Below are 23,923 nucleotides of genomic sequence, written 5' to 3'. Positions count from 1 at the left end.
CTGAATCTACAAAGCACTAGCTGCTTTGGACTGAAACCAAAAATGCTAAGCTGATCTGGGTGCTGATGATCGATGCGATAAGGATCTGCAACCGGGAAGGGTGCGGTACGGCGAGGTTCAGGGTTGATATGAAAAGGCTGGTTTTATGGACTGAAATCGCTCGTCTTCTAATGCTGAAAATGCTTGGTTGATTCTAGAGAAAACGCTAGAGCTCGTGAGATGCTGCCGATCAGGTGCTTTCCAAGGGTTTCTTGTCAAGACGGAAGTGGATGCGGGCTACATGTGTATGTGAATGAAGAAGAGGTTAGGGATTTTGTCTCCAGCTCTTTCCATATCCGCATAAGAGGCAAGTAGATCTTGGTACTCAAGATTTGGGTTCTCGTGTATTCGATTTCGATCTTCCGTTAAAGACATGCCGTGCGAGGTGGGATATGGTAAATCCATGGTCCGGACTCAAAGATTCTTCTCGAAAAAAATTTGGGAAAGGTTCTTTGGGTTCTAGAGTTCTTAGGGTTCTTGGTTCTTCTAGGGTTCTTCTTTAGGTTCTTTCCTTGAGTTCACAAAGTTGAAGCATGCACAGAGCTCTGATAACAATGTCAGGTGCAACAGAAGTGTTTAAGGATGTAGCTTTGATCAGGCTCACGGAAGTCTCATCTCCCAATCATAGAGCCAATATGGGCTCACTCCTGAGCCTGAGGGTCTGCAGCAAGTGGGCTAGCCTCTACCGCAAACGCCGGTGTCCCATGCAAACAAGTTCACACGAGTGCGGCTACGTGGTAGAGGCACCATCGATGTTGAGTCCAAGGCTGGTGATCACACAAGACGATCGCAGATGAGACTCATTCCTAGAAAAGTAATGGGTGGACATCAGGCTCACCCCCGAGCCTGAGGGCCTGCAGCCAGTGGGCTAGCCTCTACCGCAAGAGCTGGTGTCCCATACCAATGAGCCCACACGAGTACAGGTGTGTAGACTCCTAGACATGTAATGGGTAGACATCAGGCTCACCTCCCAACCATAGAGCCAATACGGGCTCACCCCCGATCCTGAGGCCTGTAGCCAGTAGGCGCTCTACCACAAGAGCCGGTGTCTCATACCAACGAGTCCACACCAGTACATGTGTGCAAAGTCCTAGATACGTAATGGGCGAACATTAGGCTCACCTCTCAACCATGGCTCACCCCCGAGCCTGAGGGCCTGTAGCCAGTGGGCTAGCCTCTACCACAAGAGCAGGTGGCCCAGACCAACGAGCCCACATAAAAAGAAAATAAATAAAATTATGTAGTACCAAATTTTATTTGATTTAAAAATTAAAGTAGGCGAGTTTGTTCTTATCAATTCAAAGTTCGGGTACTCATTCTTTTGAATGGATTAGATTGCTCATTCTCTTTTGCAGTACTCTATTTTTTAAGGTTTAATCAAACTTGGAAAGAGGTCAAGGATCAATTCGATCTCTACTCGGCATGGAACCAATCAATCTCCAATACAATTTGTTTTAACATAAGATATTCAAAATGATTTAGAAGAAACTTCGAGCATCCATATTTCTGTATATCTATAAAATCTTATTACTCGCAAAACACGGAAGTTGAGTTCATAAATACCAACTACAGTTTTCACATAGCCAAGCTCCTCATTGATAGGGTTTGTATCTCTTGCACTTGCACGTGATTGCTGCCAAAAAGATGAAACAATGTAAGAGTCTTGAGTAACGCGTCGTTGATCAATTTTGTCGACTTGAAGGTGTTTTCCATAGGCCCACATGTTGCTATATGCGGATACCTAAAAGTACAGATCCGAGTACATAAATTCCAAGTAAGAATATTAGATTTTAAAATAACTTCGTAATATACATTCATAGAGAGATTCAAACAACTTCATAAATATACATTTATAGAAGAATTAATACTTCTTTATCACATCCAAATCCAATCTCTCTCTGCTCATCACTGATGTCTTCTCCCACTAGAATTTTATATTTGATACGTTTAGATAACCATGAAAGGGTGGATGGAGGTTCAGTCTTGGTAGATTGCTAGCCCTTCGCCTTCTTTGTGGGTTGCAAACGTCCTGGTACTCTTCAACAAATCTTCCATACACTATGAGTTGTAAATAACACTGTGGCGTTTCTTATGACTACTTTTCAAAGTCAAAGCCCTTCTCTTGCCAATCCCTTAAAGGGCCATGTCTAAACCCCTAGCTTATCAGAATATGAAAATAGTATTCAATTAAGTGCAATCCCAACCAACAAAGCTAAGAAACAAAGAAGGGTGGTTGTCATTCTCATTTTAAATGTGCTAGAACAAATTCTATGAGTTGTTGGTTGAGACCAAAGCAAGACCAATACACTCCAAAATTTCTTTGGAAAAAGTATGAGGAAAATTTACCAAAGTTCAAATCATAACCTTGAGCAAGAGAGCCCCCATGCATATATGCATGTATACATACAAACGTACATTGTTTCTCTGTATTTAAGCTTGCCAACCTAAATAAGTGTCAAAAACCTTTATGTCATGTTTAAATTGTTTATTAACAACATATAGAGGTTATGCCAAAGCAAGAGGTCATGGGATCACCCATCATAGTACTCGTAAAAGATTATGCTTCCCTTTCAATATCTTAGAGCAACTCACCTTCAATACAATTTTTTTCTCTAGCAAGGAGTCTTAAAAATTAGAAGATTAACCAAGCCACAACAAGTATAGAGAGAGCGTTTCTCCTTAATCCACAAATGGCTAGAAGTGCTCAATATCTTTAGTGATCACCGAGATAGCATAAAGAAAAATTCTCCCTCTCTCACTCCAACTTACTCTCTCTCACTTGTAAAACACAGAATCAAAACCTAAGTGAGGGCTAGGTAACCCTCATCTTAAGTAGTGGTTTAGGAGCAAAGTGAGTTGGCATCCATATTCTCAGCATTATCAATCCAAGCTATCTATAGATAAGGAGAGGAGACAACCAATATAACATCGGTCAAGGAAGAGTGAGTGAATTCATGATGCCAAAGCAAGGTGTCAAGTCATGCCTTCGTGTGACAGGGGACCTCTTCAATCAACCATAGATAAGAACTAGAGCAGCTCAAGCCCAACCAATTCCCAAATGGATGCAACTAAATGGGGCAAGTGGAATTGTTACGAAAGAAGGCCGGTTGGCAGATCAAAGAAGAGGGAAGAGCAACGATGAGGTGCCACGAGGGTACCTTTGTGGTGCAGTAGCATCCACAAACGCATCAAGAGCCGTAGCGATTCCATATCAATCGAACAGAGGGGGCAAGATCATGGTAAACTAATCTCACGCGTGAAGTCTATCAAGGGAGAACAATATAGGTGAAGAGAGAGAAAGAGGGAGGAAGGTAATGAATGTCATGCCAGTTCCAAGCAACCAACCCCAATAACAATAGAGGAGAATTCCACCATTTTTGTGCAAGAATGAAGAGAGATTAATGTGTTCCAAGGATGCAGTCCCACAAATAAAAAAAGCTAACTAAAAAAAAACTCATCAAATCTACTTTAAAAAAAAAAGGCCATTGATAGCTTGTTTGGTGTGGGGGTACGAAGCAAATTTGGAGTAAATCCAAAAATTCCAATATTATGCAAATTTGAGATTAGTCCAAATTTTTTCACAAAGGACAAATCCACCCAAAGAGCAAATACGCTTTAAAGGACAGATTCAAGAAATATTAGTACCTCAAGATAGACAATGCCCAGAGGGAGAAACCCTTTTATGCATAAAGTGCTAGAGAGAGGAAAAAAAGATAAAAAGGAATCAAAGCCTTGAGATGAGGACAATTCCAAGTAGCACTAGTGTGTGTGTGTGTGTGTGTGTGTGTGTGTGAGAGAGAGAGAGAGAGAGAGAGAGAGAGAGTATCCATAAAATCCCATCAACATAATGATAAAAGATAATTACAACAATATATTAGAGTTTCACAAATTGAGAAAACAAGAGGAAACAAAAAGGTCAAGAAAAAGGCATGATTTGTTGGACAAGCCATATGATTTCCCTGAGGGTGGTGGCACACAAAGAACCACCAAAAAGAAAGGGCTTTTCCTAAAATTTACTAGACTTTTCACTTAGACAAGTAAAATTCAAATAATCATGCATTTGACCCAAGAATGTATTTGATTGGAAGACTGCTCCTTCATAAGGTTATCTCTCACTTCCTTCTCAATCAAAGGACAAGATGCTATTCCAAACTCAAAGTGGGAAATCCCATAAAAAGACTAGAAAAATCAAGAGCAAAGAAGGCCATGAGTGATGCTCCCTTATAACAAGCCTAGCCAATGTTAACAAATTCAAACATTGGATGTCAACGTGTCAAACAGAGTATAGCACTTCATCAAACCATGTTTGAAATATGATAGATAATTCCATGCATGTGGCCGAGTATCTTTGATACACTCAACACATTCACTTAGTTATCAAAACACTCTTTGCTCTTTGTTGAAGAGTGAAAAGACGCACTTCCCTCTCAAATGTGAAGCTTCCCTCATTGATAGGAGACATGAGTGAGACTAATGAGAAGGTAAGACTTAAGGGCCATTGCCTTTGAGAACTTCTCTCCAAGACTTTGTATTCTCTACTTTCAAATTTGCAAACCAATGAACAACAACCAAGTTGTGGTAAAAGATGCAAAGTTAGAAGAAAAAGCAAAGAAGATCTGCCTTTGCGCCAACTTTAATTGGCTTGCTGCTAAGAAGTCAAACAAATTACAAACCTGCAAAAAGGAGGTAGCATTCTTGCTAGGGTAGGAAACACATTATGAGACCACTACAACTGCACAAGACGATGACATCAAGTGGCCACAGCATGCAAGCTGTATTGTTGCTACTCACTCAAGCTCGACCGTCACAATGGAGGACACAACCGAATCAAAAGATAAAGGAGTTGAGCCCACAACTAAAAATGCACAAAGGTACATGATAGATACACTCTGGGAGAGGTCACCTAAAATATATGCACCTATCACGTAAGTTCAACAAAAAGGTATTTTACAATTCAAGCATTGTATCCTTTTCACTTACAAAGGGTTATCATTTAAGGAACTTCAAAAAAGAGATTACAAATCAAATAATAAAAAGGTGTCATAATCTTGGCAATTTCACGAGTCAGGGATTTTCATAATACTCCTTAAAAGCATGTGACATAGTAATATATAATGAATGCCCCGAGGATACACTTACAAGCACAATCACCACGAGAAACACAATCTCAAAGCTCTCGTGCTTAATGTTGTGTAAAATATGCAAAAGGCTAGTGACTTGTATCCAAGCTTTCAACATCCTAATGCAAACATGCTGCACTTGGTAGTCTTTTCCAAATCTTTTGCCACGCTCGAAACTTTTTTTTCATGGCTTTTCCTCCTGAAAGCATGACTTAAGGTCAGTTGTGACTCTTAAGATATGGACACTTTCCTTTCAAACTACTTATGCTTGCCACACCCCCAGAGACTCGATTGTCTAAAGTTGTCAAGCAACCCTAAATATTAAATCCAAACAATGTAAAAGAGTAATTAAGCTTAGGATGCATGGATCTTCAAGCGAACTCAAGCTGTTTTATATTTCAGCAATTGAATATCTCATTAGCATTTGATACACAAACTAAATAGAGTTTTAACTCAACACCGCCTAGCATTACCATAAGAGCCCCCCCCCCCCCCCCCCCCCCCCCCCCCCACAAAAAAAAAGAGGGAAGGGGGGGGGAACTCAGGCAAATTACCCCCTATATTTTTCATACTTCACTACAGAATCATAAGCCCTTAACGAAAAGGGACTTTCCGCAAAGCACCTCAACTCGTGCCAAAAAGAGGATGCTTTTTCTTGCAAAAACGGTTCCAGTTGCCGTAATGCATCAACGTCTCTAAACCCACTTTGTGCAAGTCTTTTATGTGGCTGCCCTGAGGATCCCTCACCACAAACTTCCTCTTTTGCTGAGAGAAACTGAAGCCACATTGAAAGCACTAAGTGGGTCAACAGGTCATGATCCAAATCTCCTGTAATCGCCTGCAACTCCCGCCGAATCCATGGCTCCAGACGCCTTTCTATTCTGGCCCTCCTTTCCGGATTGTTCAGAGGTGGCTGGAAAATGAAAATACTAGATTAAGCTAAACAAACAATTTGATGAAAAATTTCAACGTGAACAACACTTGCATATCCTTACCTGATGTACCTTCACCCTCGAATTCACGATGAATGGAACTGCTCTAAATTTCTCCTTGTAAATGCTGAAAGGTTGACACGGTTGAGGTCAATAAATATAGACAAAATTGGTTAAAGCCTATTATTATCAAAAGTAAACACAGACCTGGCACGCCATTTTACAGCTTCTTCATCACCTTCGCCTTCTGCAACCCTTCTCAGCTGATCCCGTGTCCTCAAAGTTCGTCTCCATGGTGAAGGCTTTGATAATCTAGGCCGTAGAATTAAGAATCTATACCAAGAAAGCAAGAAGCCAGCATCAGCAGAGAGAGAAAGCTTACCAACACCAACATAGTTTGGCTCTTCATCTACCTTGTTGTTGGTATTTGAAAAAAATGATGGTTGTGCAAATGGGCTTAGCAAAGCCTAAAAAATTAAAAATACCAATGTACGCTTCATGGGTCAGTCAAATGGAGCACGGGACAGGGACACAAGATGCCCAGAAATCTGGTGAATGAGGCTCAGGGGCTAGCACATATACAATAGCATTGGTGGTAGGTTGAGTTGTAATTGTACTTACTAAATTACATGAAAACACATGGCATTATAAAACTAAATAGGCACCCCACGGGGGGGGGGGGGGGGGGGGGTTATAAGAGTACAGCACCAAGGAGGGGGGGGGGGGAGACAGAGAATTCTTCCTATCCCTCAAGTTGAAGGAGCAATCTTGAGATGCAAAGATTATTCATAAGCTTCGACAATTGATAGCGCCAAACTGTTTTCTATTTTCTCGTGCACTCCTCGCCAGTAATTCATAAGATTACCCTATTAGAGTTTAGGCATCTCAAGTGAACTGCCCAATGTGATCCCATTATTTAGTTTGGCTTCTAGGTATTTATTTTACTTATTTGTCAAAGTCTAGGTAGGGCAATTTACTGAGGTTGCTATGTAACCAACCCTAAGTCCCCATTGTATTGTACATCAGTTATTCATTGCCAAGGTTGGTTGGTTCAGGAGACTCTCTCTCTCTCTCTCTCTCTCTCTCTCTCTCTCTCTCTCTCTCTCTCTCTCTCTCTCTCTCTCTCTCTCTCTCGCTTTCTCCCCTTGGTCTCTACGCTTCCGTATCGTCGACTTTGACATGGTATCAGAGCCTTGGCGGGCAAGGCGTTTTGCTGAGGAGAAGAAACCCGGAGAACCCTCTGCAGGTGTTCCCCCTTGCATTTTAAAGCAGTAGGCTTTGGTGCCGTCTTTCTTCCAGCATCTCCGGATGCAGAGGAAGTCAATTGTCCTTTGCTTGAATCCATAAGTGCCACATAAAAAAGGATCGGATTTCCCGGTAGAAGAGAAATCAGCCGCGCTCTGATACCACTCTAACAAACTTGGACACTCCCAAGTCAAGATTCTACCGCGACACAGCAGAGATTCACTTCAAAACAGTTCACAGTTCACAATTGATTTGACACGGCCCGGTAGAGTTCCGTGCCTGCCCCAAAGACTGGCGCCCCTTTCGGTATTTCTTTTTGTATTAATCTAAGTTCAAAGTACAAGGGAGTGGGAGGGGTCTCCCCAAAAGCTTCAAAACTGCCAAATCCAGCATTGCATAGAAAAATCAGCCCACGCAAAAGCAGCTTCTACGCAGCCTACCGCTTTTCCCGCCGCATTTTGCGAGTCCGTACACTGCTGCCATGTCAGCAGTTATGCGTGAAATCGGGGAGACTGCCACGTCAGCCTTTCTCCGCAACTTTCGGATCCTGCCAGCCGGGGTGTAAGTGTGTGTATATACGAGCTGCCACGTCACTGGTTTGTGATAGAACTACCCAATGTGATCCCATTATTTAGTTTGGCTTTTAGGTATTTATTTTACTTATTTGTCAAAGTTTGGGTAGGGCAATTCACTGAGGTTGCTATATAAGCAACCCTCAACCCCCAGTGTATTGTACATTGGTTACCCATTGCCAAGGTTGGTTAGTTCAGGTCCCAGGAGACTCTCTCTCTTTCTCACAGTCTCTCTCGCTTTCTCCCCTTGGTCTCTACACTTCCACATCGTCGACTTTGACATACCCCGCCCTTATTTTTCTTCGTTTCTCTGTTTGAACATTTTATTGTTTGTCAAAGGCTTCAATTGGTCCTCTGTTCCCTTCAAAGTTTCAAACTGCCTATCCACGTTCCTTGTAATCCTTAGGTTGACATGATGGAGTCAAATTGTCATAAATAGGTGCCCTTGAAAGTGGTGCTCTATAATTGACTGTTCCAACACTTGCATCACCTTTCCAATGCTGGTCCATGCGGTCTCTCAGTGACTGCAGTAGTACACGGTATCTTCGACATCGGCTTGATCATCTACGGGCGTACGATCCTTGGGAGATCCATTCATTCCAGCCATCATTTGGCGGTTGCGCACTCCAGAGGGGGTGGTGACTTGGGGTTTGCTATGGACACACCTATGCACTCATTAGAGGATTACGAGGTATGGCCATGCTCATGGCATATGAGATTCAGACATTCCCAAAGAAGACACCACCATCTTGGGTGGACAGACACTTACTACTTGACCTCGATACGTCAGATCACTTGCTTACACAAGAGCATCTACATGGACTGAGGGAGAGGATCTTGGATCTCTTCTTGGACGGGTTCATTGCTTGGATCTACAGACTTGAGTGGGACTTCGGTGCTTCGGACTCTCTTTGGAGAGTTTACCCGCAAGAAGCGGGAGATCACGCATTGTAATGTGCAGCGGAATGAATGTTGTATTTTCTCAAGATTAGTGATCTTTACTGCTCAAGGTTCCTTTTAGTTCTTAGGGAAAGAGAGAGCTGTCCGTCTTGTGGGGAGTGCTATGATCACAAACAAAGTGAGTGGATTGTGCGTGCAAGTGAATGAGATTGAGAGAAGGAGAGAGAAGAGATACGACACCGAGAGGTTGTAAAACCTTCCTCCGAAGGCCCCACTCTCGTCGGCGAGAGTGGTCTACTTGATTGCACAAATGCGTACAAGGCTAGTGCAATGGACTGATGCAACGGAAACTATGTCGGCGAAGACGATGAAGATTTCTGGGCTGAAATAGATGCTTCTTTATCTGCTGTCCGCAAAGGGGCAAAAGCTGAAAACCTGTGCCACTTCGGGGCTGAATTGGCTGTGTTTTTCTCTGCTGTAAATGGCTGGATTGGTCTCGCTTATTGGCTGAAACACTGAGGGAAAAACGCTGTGTAAAAACCTACTCCTTTGGGTTTACTGAAGCTGCGTTTTGGGTGTTGATACACTGGCTGAAAACGCTGCCACAGCAGGGTGTAATAGGCTGAAAATCGCTGTCAAGGCTAGTTGAAAACGCTGCCACAGCAGGGTATGTTGCTGGCGTTAGTGACTTGCAAAAACGCTGACCTAAACCAGGTGAAAACGCTGGCCCTTCCTCTTGCTAGCGATCCCTTGCAATGGATGAAAACGTTAGGCAGTACCAAGGATGGCGATGGCAGATCTGGTCAATGCGGGCGAGGGAGAGATGCTCTGTGATGAAAGCGCTAGGCTTGATGGGTTGGCCTCGCCAAGGGGATGGAGAGGGTTCTTGCTGAGAGAGGGTGGGACACCTGTTGCTTGGGGAAGCCTGCTGTGTCTTTGCTCATCTGCTAATTTGTGCTAACTTGGGTTTGCTTATAAATTAACTTACCCAATTTGCCCTACTGAGTACCCAACAAAAGTCACTTAATAAATAAGTGAAAAATGTCAAAAATAGGGGAAAATGGGATAAAGTCATCTGAAAAATCCCCAAACTGACTCTGATGGAATCTGATGGAAATGCTTATGCTTGTGCTTATGCAACCAGAGGATATGCATCTACACTGAGTGACTGAGCATGCACGGTCTACGAATAGCTCACAAAAGTGCCAGATCACTTCTAATCTAACTTGACTTGATTGACGGGAAACACTGCTATGGTGTAGCTTGTCCACGGACACATAGGGTTGGGATGTGTCACGTGACATCCCCTCCTTTTCAAAGTGAGGTATTGGTACCGAACTGTATGGCGTCGAGGGAGATCGCCAATAGCATCCGTAATCCTGGAAGGGACTCTTCGCCGGCCCACTCTGATGTGTGGGTCGTGTGGTACTTGAACTTCATAAAGGTCTGCAACGCTTGCTTCTTTGGGCCGCGCCGAAAGCGACACAAAATCTTATGAATCTCCTTTGTTGCTTCAACTTCGTCTAGAGTCCTGCTTCTTTCATCTTCAAGAATCTCCATGGCTGAAAATTCTTGAAACCATCTCCAACACAAAACCATGAACATACCCATTCCATGTAAAGTGAAGGAAAAAAATATTGTCTTCTCTAAAGACTATGTATGCAATGTAGATGAACAAATGGATGGAGTGACAACCCGTTCATCAAACACATGCAAACAATGAGGTCGAATCTTTTCTGTTTGATCGAAAACAATCAACTGTGACAAATCACAATGGAAATGCTCATGCTTGGTGCTCATACAATCATGTGCTCTTTCGGAAACTGTGTCATGCCAAGGAAGAGACATGGAATGCGACTTCTTGACTTACAAACTTTTCAACTTTTCATGAACAATCCGCATATATTTGTGCTCATCCATGAGAGAAACGTGCTCAACATACAATATGTCATTCCTTGTAAAAGGGATCACATAACGATGCTGACTAAAATACACGAAATCTTCACGAATGAAACATTCGAACAATGCGTGCGTATCAATCATGCGAACACATAATACTTCCTGTGATGGTTCTTTGGACCAAGGCTCGAGAGCCAAGATCGGTTCATCCTGAATGATCGAATCGTCCTATGGGGGTTCTTTAGACCTCGACTCGAAAGCCAAGATCGGATCTTCGTGATTGATCGAATCTACGAGGTTAGCTTCGCTAGGAAAAGCATCCACTAACACATCATCCTTGTGAACAATCACATCATCTTCATGCAACTCATCATGCTTGTGAGAAATCACATCTTGATCATGCAAATCATCATGCTTCTGAGAAATCATATCTTGATCATGCAAATCATCATGCTTGTCATTGTCATCCAAATCATCATGCAAATCATTGGCATCCAAATCATCATGCTTATCATTGTGCTTCAAATCATCATGCAAATCATTATCATTTAATTCATCATGTTTCACACAATCATGCAAATCCTGTCTGTCATGCTGTTGAGAAGTAGATACTGAGAGAGTCTCCTTTTCCTGATCTTGTGCGAACTGCGCCTGCATAATAGAAAAGAGTCCCAAGAACTCTTTCATGTGTTGGTCGCTCTTTTCTTTTTGTGCTTTGATCTTGCGATCAAAATCTGCTTGTCTTGCTTTGCTCTTGTGCGCTATAGCTGCCATTCTTTCTTGGTACTTATGCTCGATGGCTGCCATGTCTTCTTCGTAGGCTTTTCTGTCTGCTTCTCTTTCTTGTTTCAACTCCTCCATAGGAGTTAGTGCAATCTTTGTCGTAGATGGAAAAGGGAGAGGGTCTGAAAAACCTCCTGGTGGGGAAAATTCTTCTTCGCCTCTCTCATGCTCATCACCTCCAAGCGAAGTATCCATTCCGCTTCGAGTGATGACCATTCTACAATCGTGGGTTCTTGTGGGTTCTAGTGTTCTTAAGTTCACGAGGAACTTGGGTTCTTGAGGGTCTTGGGTTCTTAAGTCCATGAGGAACTTGGGTTCTTGGGGGTCTTGTTTCTTGAGGTTATTGAGGTTTTCTTTCGCTTGCAAATCGCGTTGGAGAAGTGTCTTCTCTTCACCCGAGTTCTACCCTTTTTTGCGGGCGCACCCCTTGGCGGCCTTGCGCTCACACCAAGGTTGCTTTTTCCCACCTCACGTCGATTGGCCGGCCGCTGAGTGCACGGTCCGCTCTCAATGAGTGAAAAAAGAGACACAAGGGGAGGTTGGACAAGCCCTTCTTTCTTGGGATTCCTGTCACTCTTCAACAAAACACGATTAGGAATCGCCACGCCCAAGTAAACGTGGGTTTGTGCGATTGCAACAAGCAAAAAAATTCTTGTGGTTCTTTCCTTGAGTAATGCAGAACACTTCCAAAGCTTTGATACCAATGTAATGTGCAGCGGAATGAATGTTGTATTTTCTCAAGATTAGTGATCTTTACTGCTCAAGGTTCCTTTTAGTTCTTAGGGAAAGAGAGAGCTTTTCGTCTTGTGGGGAGTGCTATGATCACGAACAAAGTGAGTGGATTGTGCGTGCAAGTGAATGAGATTGAGAGAAGGAGAGAGAAGAGATACGACACCGAGAGGTTGTAAAACCCTCCTCCGAAGGCCCCACTCTCGTCGGCGAGAGTGGTCTACTTGATTGCACAAATGCGTACAAGGCTAGTGCAATGGACTGATGCAATGGAAACTATGTCGGCGAAGACGATGAAGATTTCTGGGCTGAAATAGATGCTTCTTTATCTGCTGTCCGCAAAGGGGCAAAAGCTGAAAACCTGTGCCACTTCGGGGCTGAATTGGCTGTGTTTTTCTCTGCTGTAAATGGCTGGATTGGTCTTGCTTATTGGCTGAAATACTGAGGGAAAAACGCTGTGTAAAAACCTACTCCTTTGGGTTTACTGAAGCTGCGTTTTGGGTGTTGATACACTGGCTGAAAACGCTGCCACAGCAGGGTGTAATAGGCTGAAAATCGCCGTCAAGGCTAGTTGAAAACGCTGCCACAGCAGGGTATGTTGCTGGCGTTAGTGACTTGCAAAAACGCTGACCTAAACCAGGTGAAAACGCTGGCCCTTCCTCTTGCTGGCGATCCCTTGCAATGGATGAAAACGTTAGGCAGTACCAGGGATGGCGATGGCAGATCTGGTCAATGCCGGGGAGGGAGAGATGCTCTGTGATGAAAGCGCTAGGCTTGATGGGTTGGCCTCGCCAAGGGGATGGAGAGGGTTCTTGCTGAGAGAGGGTGGGACACCTGTTGCTTGGGGAAGCCTGCTGTGTCTTTGCTCATCTGCTAATTTGTGCTAACTTGGGTTTGCTTATAAATTAACTTACCCAATTTGCCCTACTGAGTACCCAACAAAAGTCACTTAATAAATAAGTGAAAAATGTCAAAAATAGGGAAAAATGGGATAAAGTCGTCTGAAAAATCCCCAAACTGCTGACTCTGATGGAATCTGATGGAAATGCTTATGCTTGTGCTTATGTAACCAGAGGATATGCTTATGCAACCAGAGGATGTGTCTGGTCATGCACGGTCTGCGAACAGACTCACAAACGTGCCAGATCACTTCCTAATCTAGGCTAAATGAACTGAACTGAACCCTTGTCATGAAGTAGCTCGTCCACGTACATATAGGGTTAGATGTGTCACGGGACAGTTTTGAGCGGAGCAAACACATATATGAGTGTCTCAAGAGCTCCCGCACGCAACCGGACACTTTCCTTTTGATTTGGACGAGTTTTCCCATGAGAAAGCTCTCTTATTTGGCAATATGTCACAATGGAACTATGCGTACCTGTGGAAGATTAACAATTAGCTAATCTGGTTCCTGTACAGATGGCTCCTGCCTTGAGCACATAAAACCCAAAGACTATACATAGTGATCTGAGGAGCCCAACTAGTGGAGCATTCCCATATGTGTAAGGGGGGGAGAGATGCACGAGAGCAGAATCATCTCGCTACATGAGACCATGGAGAAGGCAAGCTTTCCATTAAAGCTGTGAACTTGAAAATACACTCACAAAAGACAAAATCAGCCACTCATTTTGTCATGTACACAGCTAACCCTATGTGTACATGGACAAGCTACTTTATGAAAAGGGTTCAATTAGCCTAGCTTAGGAAGTGTTCTAGCACTTTTGTGAGTCTGTTCGCAGACCGTGCATGACCAGGCACTTAGAGTAGATGCATATCCACTGGTTGCACACAGCATGAGCATCAGATTTCGGTCAGAACCCATCAAGAGCATTTTTACAGTGCATAGACCTATTTTCCCTATTTTAGCCAATTTTCACTTATAATTTTTAAGTGACTTTTGTTGGGAAACTGGGTAGGGCAATTTGAGTCAAGAAGTATACAAGAAACCCTAGCGCTAGCACTTTTGGACAGAAGAGGCAGAAGGGACCTGACATCCAGAATTCTCAAGCAAGGCCCCCCCGGCAAGAAGACAATGTTTTCAGCCAAGAACAGCCAGCGTTTTTCTTCAAGTGTAGAACCAGCTGAGCGTTTGCAATTGCAAGCCAATCTGGAGACAGTAGGACAACATTCAGCCCTAGCGTTTTTGCATCAGCATGACCTCCTAGCGTTTTGCAAATTCATCGCGACAAGACCCAGAATAGCATCAGCGTTTTCAGTTTTCAGCATCAAGACTCCGCAGTAGAACCCCCGAACCTCGCAGATCTCACCTTCCTGCAACAGATCCTCGCCGCACGGTCAGATCCAGCGTAGTTGGCAGATTCAGCCCGGAAAACGCAGATTCCAGTATCTGCATTTTCAACGCGTCGTCGTCGCATCGACATCGTCACCGACATAGAGTCAGAATTCAGCCATTAGCGTTTTCAGATTTCAGCCCATCTCATCGTTGTCATCATCGTCGGCAAGTCCAAAGCATTGAAGAGATTTGTGCAATCAATAGTAGACCGCTCTCGCCATAGAGACTGGGGCCTTCGAGGAGGATTTGACAACATTCTGGTATCGTATTCTTCTCTCTCTATCTCTTAGTCTCAGCACCTTCATTCACAGTGTTTATCCACTTTGTTTGTGATCACTTGCACTCTCTCATTAAAGGAACGAAGGCTCTCCCTTCCGTAAGTAAAAGGAACCTTGAGCACAGTTGGGAGTACTCATCTTGAGCAAAGTTTAACATTCACTTCTGTTGCACCTTACATTAGTATTAGAGCTTTGGCAGTGTTCTGTATCACTCAAGGAGAGAACCACATAATTTTTTTTGCTTGTTGCGGTCACACGTAAACCCAAGTCCTCTTGGACGTGTCGATTTGTAACAAACTGCTGACGTGTCAAAGCCCTGAAGAAGGGAGCCAACTTGCAGATGTCGGCCGAGGGGCCTAAACCCTAAGAAGAACAAGTAACAAAAGAAGTGTCACAAAGTGATGACGTGGTTGCCCGAGAGCAAAAACCCTAACCCTAAAACTTGCAAACCCTAATTTTGCTACCAAAAACCCTAAAAACTGCAGAAACCCTAACCCCAACCCTAAGGGCAACAGGGAGACTTCTACCTTTTGCATTGGCTGATGACGTGGCAGGCTGTATGGAATTCCGGATTTTACGCTGGCAGCTTTTGGCATTGCTTTTTGGACCAGAAGCTTTTGAGTTTTAAAGGCTTTTCACTGTAACTGCTTTTCAAGCCAAGGGCCTTTAAATATGAGGTTAGGGCTCATTCTTTGGGATGCTTCCTGGAGAAGGTGTAGAGTCTGGAGTACCGGCTTGTACTGTGTTGATGCAATATAAAGAAATACCGAAAGGGCGCCAAGGTTTGGGGCCAATACTCTCTGGGTGGAATTCCGCCCCTCCGTCTCACGTGTCGTCTCTCTCTATTTCAGTTTAGTTGTTATTTGAAGTGCTTAGAGTTGTTCAGTCTGTTCTTTTCTATTGGCATGTGGTGCCCGTCTTGTGACAGTGGTATCAGAGCATCAGGCGTGTGCTTTTCTGAAAGCATACTGGTCCTTCAAAAGAGCAAACAGAGCTATTGGAATTTTATTTGAGGCATCTTCGCCGTCCAACCCGGACTTAATAGCCACTGCCACCCTTACTTCATCGCGCATCGGACGCACTCCCGTCTTCACCGCTCATGTCTTACAAGGCATAAGCCATTAAGATCACTTACAAAGAAGTATCCGATATTTGTTTCGAGTCACTGTTTTTCTCAAAAGTAGTGCCATGCAAATGTTGATGTCTATAGCTACCAAGCCGCACACTCCAAGTACTTGGCAAGCTTTCAAGGGAAAAAAAAAATTGCCCGAATTTATATGGTTTCTGACATCTTCCTTCAGAGTGCAACTTCTGGCAGAGTCGGGTATCCTGAAATGCTTGCCATGGAAACCCTAGCAGATTATAACTTGAAGTTTCTCGACATCTCTCAGTAGATGTCTCTTCACGAGCAGATGACCTTGGAGATCCAGTGCGATTGCTATCTTGGGACTGGTTGTAATACTGGTTTCAATGATTGGTGATTTTACCCCTGGGTGGAGTAGTGAAAAAAAGATGTTTGAGAATGCTTGTTCATACTCATGGCCCGGATCCTTGTGGTTTTTTGCGGAGGGAGTATTGAATGATTGAAAAGTGTTGTTTTTACTAATGGCCCGGACCCTTGTGGTTATTTATGGAGGGAGTATTGTTGTTTTTACTCATGGCCCAGACCCTTGTGGTTATTTACGGGGGGAGTATTGTTGTTTTTACTCATGGCCCAGACCCTTGTGGTTATTTACGGGGGAAGTATTGTTGTTGTTACTCGTGGCCGGACCTGCATGGTCGTTTACGGGGGGAGTATTAAGAAGTCTGAGCAGTGGTTACTCTCAGCACCTCCAAACGACGTAGGCTGCGGTCTGGGGGGCGTTTGATTGTAAAAGGCCTCTATATCTCATGGCCCGGACCTTTTTAGGTTTTTTGCGGGAGGAGTGATGAGGGAGTCGTTGAACAGCTCATGGCCCGGACCTGGATGGTTATTTGCGGGGGGAGGTTCATCGGCGGCTTTATGTTTCTATGTCTTGTAACATGCATATGTGAGCATTTGTGTTGCATTGTGATGTGCCAATTACTGAATATTCCTAATTGGATAAGATTGCCTGGGTATGTAATTTTTTAGTGCATTAAGAGACCCGTGGAAGATCAGTACGGTCTGGGTGTGATGGCTATATTTTACTACGCCGGAATATCAAGAGTTCCGATCTGGACGAAAGGAGAAGCTAACTCCTTGATCAAAAGAGCAGAAAGGAGAGGCTAACTCCTTAATAAAAAGAGCAAACTGAAATGTCCCTCAGAATTCTTTTTTAGCTAACTTGAGTTGTTTTGCAGATATGCTGTAATCACGGACAATTACTCTCTTTCAAGAAGGGGAGATGTCACAAACTGCTGACGTGTCAAAGCCCTGAAGAAGGGAGCCAACTTGCAGATGTCGGCCGAGGGGCCTAAACCCTAGGAAGAACAAGTAACAGAAGATGTGTCACAAAGTGATGACGTGGTTGCCTGAGAGCAGAAACCCTAACCCTAATTTCTACCAAAAACCCTAACTGTTGAAACCCTAACTATTCTAAAAACCCTACCCCTAAAACCTACAAACCCCAATTTTCGAAACCCTAACCCTAACCCTAAAACCTGCAAACCCTAATTCTATTGCCAAAAACCCTAAAAACTGCAAAAACCCTAACCCTAACCCTAAGGACAGTAGGGAGATTTCTGCCTTTTGCGTTGGCTGATGACGTGGCAAGCTATACAGAATTCCGGTTTTTACGCTGGCAGCTTTTGGCATTGCTTTTTGGACCAGAAGCTTTTGAGTTTTAAAGGCTTTTCACTGTAACTGCTTTTCAGGCCAAGGGCCTTTAAATATGAGGTTAGGGCTCATTCTTTGGGATGCTTCCTGGAGAAGGTGCAGAGTCTGGAGTACCGGCTTGTACTGTGTTGATGCAATATAAAGAAATACCGAAAGGGGCGCCAAGGTTTGGGGCCAATGCTCTCTGGGATGGTATTCCGCCACCTCGTGTTGCGTGTCGTCTCTCTCTATTTCAGTTTAGTTCTTATTTGAAGTGCTTAGAGTTGTTCAGTCTGTTCTTTTCTATTGGCACGTGGTGCCCATCTTGTGACACGATTCCTAATCGTGTTTTTGAAGAGTGACAGGAATCCCAAGAAAGAAGGGCTTGTCCAGCCTCCCCTTGTGCCTCTTTTCTCATTGAGAGCGGACCGTGCACTTAGTGGCCGGCCAATCGACGTGAGGTGGGAAAAAGAAACCTTGGTGTGAGCACAAGGCCGCCAAGGGGTGCGCCCGCGGAAAAGAGCAGAACTTGGGTGAAGAGAAGATCCTTCTCTAGCACAAATTGCAAGCTAAAGAAGAACCTAAAGTAACTCAAGACCCGCAAGAACCTCAAGAACTCAAGAACCAAGACCCACAAGAACCCAAGTTCCTCGTGAACTTAAGAACCCACGAAAACAGTGTATGGTCATCACCCGAAGCAGAATGGATACTTCGCATGGAGGTGATGGGCATGAAAGTAGCGAAGAAGAATCTCAGCACCAAGGAGGTTTTTCTGACCCTCCTCCTTCCCCATTTTCGCCACGGATTGTACCGAATCCTATGGAGGCTTTGGTCAAGTCGATGATGGAGATGATGGCACAACAACAAGAAGCGAATCGCGTTGCAATGGCACATGTAACAAACTCCTGACGTGTCGACCTATAGAAGAACGGAGCTACCGGCCAAGGGGCCTAAACCCTAAGAAGAACAAGTAACAAAAGAAGAAGTCCTACCAACTTATGGGGATCCCGTTCGATGGGGCCCCAAGTGACAGGATAAAATAAGGCATGACTTGCACACACACGCGCAAAAACTAATGACGTGGCAGATTTCAGAAAATTGCGCTGGCATGATGACGTGGCAAGCTGTATGGATTTCCGCGTTTTGCACTGGTTGATGACGTGGCAGGCTGTACGGATTTCTGTGATTTACGTTGGCAGCTTTTTGGCTTTGCTTTTGGACCAGATGCTTTTGAGTTTAAAGACTTTTTACTGTAAACTGCTTTTGGGGCCTAGGGCCTTTAAATATGAGGTTAGGGCTCATTCTCTCGCATGCTTCCTGGAGAAGGTGCAGAGTCTGGAGTACCGGCTTGTACAGGGTTGATGCAATATAAAAAAATACCGAAAGGGCGCCAAGGTTTGGGGCCAATACTCTCTGGGGTGGAATTCCGCCACTCCGTGTCGCGTGTCGTCTCTCTCTATTTCAGTTCAGTTGCTATTGAAGAGCTAAAAGTCTGTTCAGTCTGTTCTTTTCTAATTGCACGTGGTGCCCGTCTTGTGACAGCACAACAAGAAGCGACTCACGTTGCGATGGCAGAACAAGAAGTGAATCACGTTGCGATGGCAAAACAAGAAGCGACTCGCGTTGCCGTGGAGCGTGAACGCCAAAACAGATAGGAAACCTTGGACCGTGAAGCGCGCTTGGCGGCCGAAGAACGAAAAGAAAGAAAAGCACAAAGAAAGGAGGCGGCCAAAGAAGGACGAGCGGCCTTGGAGGCCGAGCATGAGGCACAAAGAGAACTATGCATGCAAGAATTGGTCCGACAGATTCTCACCTCGAAGTCCGAGCCAGCCAAAGATGTTGGTAGTTCATCAAGTGGCGCAAGCCGAGATTCGGACTCCAACAACCCCGTCACAGAGAAGGTCGCGTTCAGTAAGTATGATGGTAAGATGGATGCTAGTGTTATTCATTCTTGGTTGCATCAATTTAATGCTTATTTTGCGACAACTAAGAAGACAAGGAATAGCAAGGTTTTGACGGCAACTATGTACCTTGCCGGTGATGCCATCAATTGGTACCACGCATGGCAAGAGGCACAGTTGGCCGTGCACCTAGAGGAAGCGGAGGATGGCGCGCCCCTTTCCTTCAATTGGGCCGACTTCCAAGACAAGCTCAAGGTGCGGTTTATGCCACCACAGTACCTAGCACGGTTGAAAGATGATTGGCGCAGTCTCAAGCAAAATGGTATGCCACTTATGTTTTTATAATCGTGTTTTGCAGCTCGGAACCCAATTACGCAAATCGGATGATGAGCGCAAGGAGGCTTTCATTTTCAGGTTGGATGACTATATCAGGTTTGATGTCGAAGTCCTCGACTCAATCGATCTCAACAAGGCGGTAGCGATTGCTCTCGCACAGGAGATGAAGCACAACAAGGGAAAGCCTAAGGAAAACAAGACTTCAACAAGTACCTCTCAGACTTCTCAGAACCCTCACAACGGTAAGAACGGTAACTCTTCTAACCAATCTTCCAATAGTCTCTCAGAAAAGAACTCTGCAAATGATATACCTTCATAAGTTCAGAATAGTCTGAACTCACGAATTATAAGAGGGAATAAAGCACTCATAAAACTATAAAAGCAAGGAAACAAGAAAAGAAAAGAAAAAGAAAAACAAACAAACAGAACAAACTAAATCACTTTGTTTGCTACGAAACAAAACTAGATAAAACAAAACATTATTAACTTAAAAATGTTTTTAGAAAAGGTATGTGTAAAATAAGTTGACGCAACTTACTTGGCTTAAAACAGGTACTCAACTTTAAGCAAAAAAGGATGAGACATCTTAAAAACTTAAAAAATCAAACTTCACACAACAACTTCTAACGGAACACATTCTTAAGTCCTCAGGTAAGCTAAATACAAAATCGAAAAATGAATACTACTACAAACCTACAAAGAGCAAAGAACCAAACTTGACAATATGTGATCTCAACTTCGCTGCTTGTCCAAACAGGAAGAATAAGATTATCACCTTTATCATGCATAGCTTGGACAACAGCTATGACATCCTTACTCACGTCGTCAGTGCCCAAGAGTAGGTGCGGTAAAGCTAACACAATTGCTAAACCTAAGCTCACTCCATATGAAAAGGCAGAACAAGGAATTTTAGGAGGATACATTAGGGGAAACATAAAAAGAACATGTCCTACGCTTGAAGCTAAAGAAACTAAAGAACCCACAGATCCCACTTCCTCTGTCAATGCAATAAATGAGAACACGAGTGTGACCCAAGTTTCTCATGATCCTCCCATTCATGAGTCTCTCATTAAGTGTTATGGTCATGTGAAGAATCAACGTTTTGTCATATTGTTGGACCCCGGCAGTATGCATGATTTGATTAGTGACTCTCTTGTCGAAAGAGCCCGCTTGGAGGTTAGCAAGACATCTCCTTTCGAGGTGTCAGGCTTCTCTCCCAGTATGGACTCTCTCTCGCACACAAGAGTGCCTTGATGTTTTGTTCACTGTTCAAAAAGTGTCTGCAGATTCATCGCGACAAGACCCAGAATAGCATCAACATTTTCAGTTTTCAGCATGGAGACTCAGCAGTAGAACCCCCGAACCTTCGCAGATCTCACCATCCCGCATCAAATCCTCGCCGCACGGTCAGATCCAGTGTAGTTTGCAGATTCAGCCCAGAGAACGCAGATTTCAACATCTGCGTTTTCAGCGCGTCGTCGTCGCATCGTCGCTGTCGACATTGTCACCGACATAAGAGTCAGAATTCAGCAGATAAAGATTTGCAGATTTCAGCCATTAGCGTTTTCAGATATCAGCCCGACTCATCGTCGTCGACATCGTCGGCAAGTCCAAAGCATTGTAGAGATTTGTGCAATCAATAGTAGACGGCTTTCGCCATAGAGAGTAGGGCCTTCGGAGGAGGGTTTGACAACATTCTGATGTCATATTCTTCTCTCTCTATCTCTCAATCTCAACACCTTCATTCATAGTGTTTATCCACTTTGTTTGTAATCACTTGCACTCTCTCATTAAAGGAACAAAAGGCTCTCCCTTCCGTAAGTAAAAGGAACCTTGAGCACAGTTCGGAGCACTCATCTTGAGCAAAGTTCAACATTCACTTCCGCTGCACCTTACACCTTACACATTTTTGGGCGGCCCCAAGCTGGCCTAAGCTTTTGGGTGGTGAGATGTCAAGCAGGTGGCTCTCCTATTGACATGTGTCCACTGTGGTTCAGTTTCCTAACCCCTTCCAACTATAAAGTTGTTAATGACTTGCCACATGGCCCAAATTCCATTTAAGCACACACACGCTAGCATACTCATCAGAATTTAGTGGTAATTGGCCAACCAATCACCGACTAACTGATCTAGATTCTTGATGTGAGAAACCTATTTGGCTGCAGCCGTTTCACACTAGCTATGTAACACCTTCTCAAGGGTTTTGTGAAAAAAAAAAAGCAAAACAAAATAATAAATAAATGTAATACATATTTAAAGAAGGCAACAGGAAAAGTACACCTCGTGGTGACACGCAAGCTCAGTCTTGTTGCCATGGTCCGCAAAATACTGTACAAAAGCATTGGAGGTAAACCCTCCAACCTTGTCCGTACGAGTTGTCTTTACTTGCTTGCCTAATTCCTTCTCCACATGTGTACCACTATATTGTAACACACTTGAACCCAAGAGAGAACTCAATAACAATACACAAGAGAACTTGAGGGGAGAGAGAGAGAGAGAGAGAGAGAGAGAGAGAGAGAGAGAACACGAAAAATAAATACCAAAAATGATAAAATAAATAAATAGGATCACATTGGGCATTCACTTGAGACGCATCAACCTATCAATTGTGTGCACGTGGAAATTTATACCACATCATCATAGATGCCTATCACATAAAGATGGAAGAAAACTATGACTCTGACCCACATAATGCCTAGGACTATAAGTCCTACCTCATGCCAGCACATCGGGCAGGCACCAAGCAGGCCGGTGCAAGTATAACTACCTAACATATGGCCGGACACAGCCACAAAATAGCACTTCCTCCCTAATCTGCTCATAGAAGATGTCGAAGCCATCAAAGAACAAAAGGTGAACTTTTAACAGCCACAAGAAAACGAGACCCCTACACAAGTAACTAATCATTTTGAATTCTGAAGTTATTTCAACTATTAAAGAAGAAGACTTGGTAGCTGCAAATCAAAAACCTATTAGAGTGAATCTGCACTAGCCAAACATTGAAGGTAGTTTTCAAACTGAACAATAACCTAGGCTAACTAAAATGATTATTCCCGATTTGATTTATCAAATAAAAACTACTCACATACATGAATGCTCAATAATGTGCAGCTTTATGCCATTATTGTTCTGACTTTCAAACACACATTTCGCAGCATCCCACTAGTGAATTCAAAAAAAAAAAGCATGGCATTACCTTTCTCTTCTTCTTTGGGCCCGAACATGAGTAGAGGTTTGTGATGATGACTTAATGGTCAGATCTCTTTTATCAAACACCGATGGACTTTTGATGTTGTAGTACCATCCATGGAAGGTCTGCTTGCAAAGGGGACAAAAACGCTGCATGATGCTCCATTTCTCGATGCAGGTAAGGCAGAAACGGTGCATGCACCAACACAATACTGTGAGCTCAGATTGACCAATAGATGAGAGACAGATCGGGCATGTATGTTGCGGTTCATCAAGGGACTTGCAATAGACACGGGCACGATGATGAAGCTCGTTCCCTATCTTATGGGAATGGCATTCATATTGCCCACTGTTATCATCACAATGACCACGATGTCTATCACCATTTACCAGATGGCAATCGCTTTGGAGATTACAATCCCCATCAGAACAGCAGCGATGACAGTGACGCTCTCGCCTTCCCGTGCAAGACGCTGCCTTTGAAGTTTCTTCCCTGCGCTCTGCAAGATTCGTTGCGCGAGTGCTCTGCTGTGCATCACTCATCATGCCCCTCTCCGAAGGAGCTTGAGCCCACACTCCCAGAGCCGCCAACCATATGTGCCGCATCGAGAGCGAGCTCCAAGATCTATCCAACGAGTCTTGAACTTGACACGTGTTGGAACTATTAATTGTGTGTGTGCGCGTGTGTGTGTGTGTGAGAGAGAGAGAGAGAGAGAGGAGAGATCTTTTTACTACTATTAGAGCATGTAGTCGGCCTATGTGTGTGTTCTCCATCTGACGGGAAAGGAAGAAAGTACAAAGTAACAAAATGTGGTCGTGTGGTAGGGAGAGACGATGATCCATGGGAGTCTTGGGTGCAAAATACATGGTAATAGGTGCACATCTATATGTTCAAGGAAGTGCAATATGAAGTGTTTCAAGCTGACTAGCT

At 43.9% G+C, this 23,923-nt stretch overlaps 2 protein-coding genes across 2 annotated transcripts; both read right to left on the bottom strand.

Moving 5' to 3' along the window:
* Window positions 1–5,089: 5,089 nt before the first annotated feature.
* On the bottom strand, window positions 5,090–23,628 carry LOC147436684 (uncharacterized). The gene is made up of 5 exons (XM_086489500.1): window positions 23,000–23,628; window positions 6,299–6,424; window positions 6,155–6,218; window positions 5,783–6,072; window positions 5,090–5,358 (listed from the first exon to the last, which is right to left on the bottom strand). Exons 1-5 carry the CDS (start codon window positions 23,596–23,598, stop codon window positions 5,271–5,273), a joined length of 1,167 nt encoding a protein of 388 aa, XP_086345626.1. The 5' UTR covers window positions 23,599–23,628; the 3' UTR covers window positions 5,090–5,270.
* On the bottom strand, window positions 6,783–11,888 carry LOC147436685 (uncharacterized). Its single transcript, XM_086489499.1, has one exon. It carries the CDS (start codon window positions 11,791–11,793, stop codon window positions 10,936–10,938), a length of 858 nt encoding a protein of 285 aa, XP_086345625.1. The 5' UTR covers window positions 11,794–11,888; the 3' UTR covers window positions 6,783–10,935.
* Window positions 23,629–23,923: the final 295 nt, after the last annotated feature.

The sequence above is a fragment of the Adiantum capillus-veneris genome, chromosome 18 (genome assembly GCF_014529385.1).
Source record: "Adiantum capillus-veneris isolate H3 chromosome 18, ASM1452938v2, whole genome shotgun sequence".
NCBI classification, from domain to species: domain Eukaryota; kingdom Viridiplantae; phylum Streptophyta; class Polypodiopsida; order Polypodiales; family Pteridaceae; genus Adiantum; species Adiantum capillus-veneris.
This window is presented reverse-complemented; position numbering and strand designations above follow the sequence as displayed.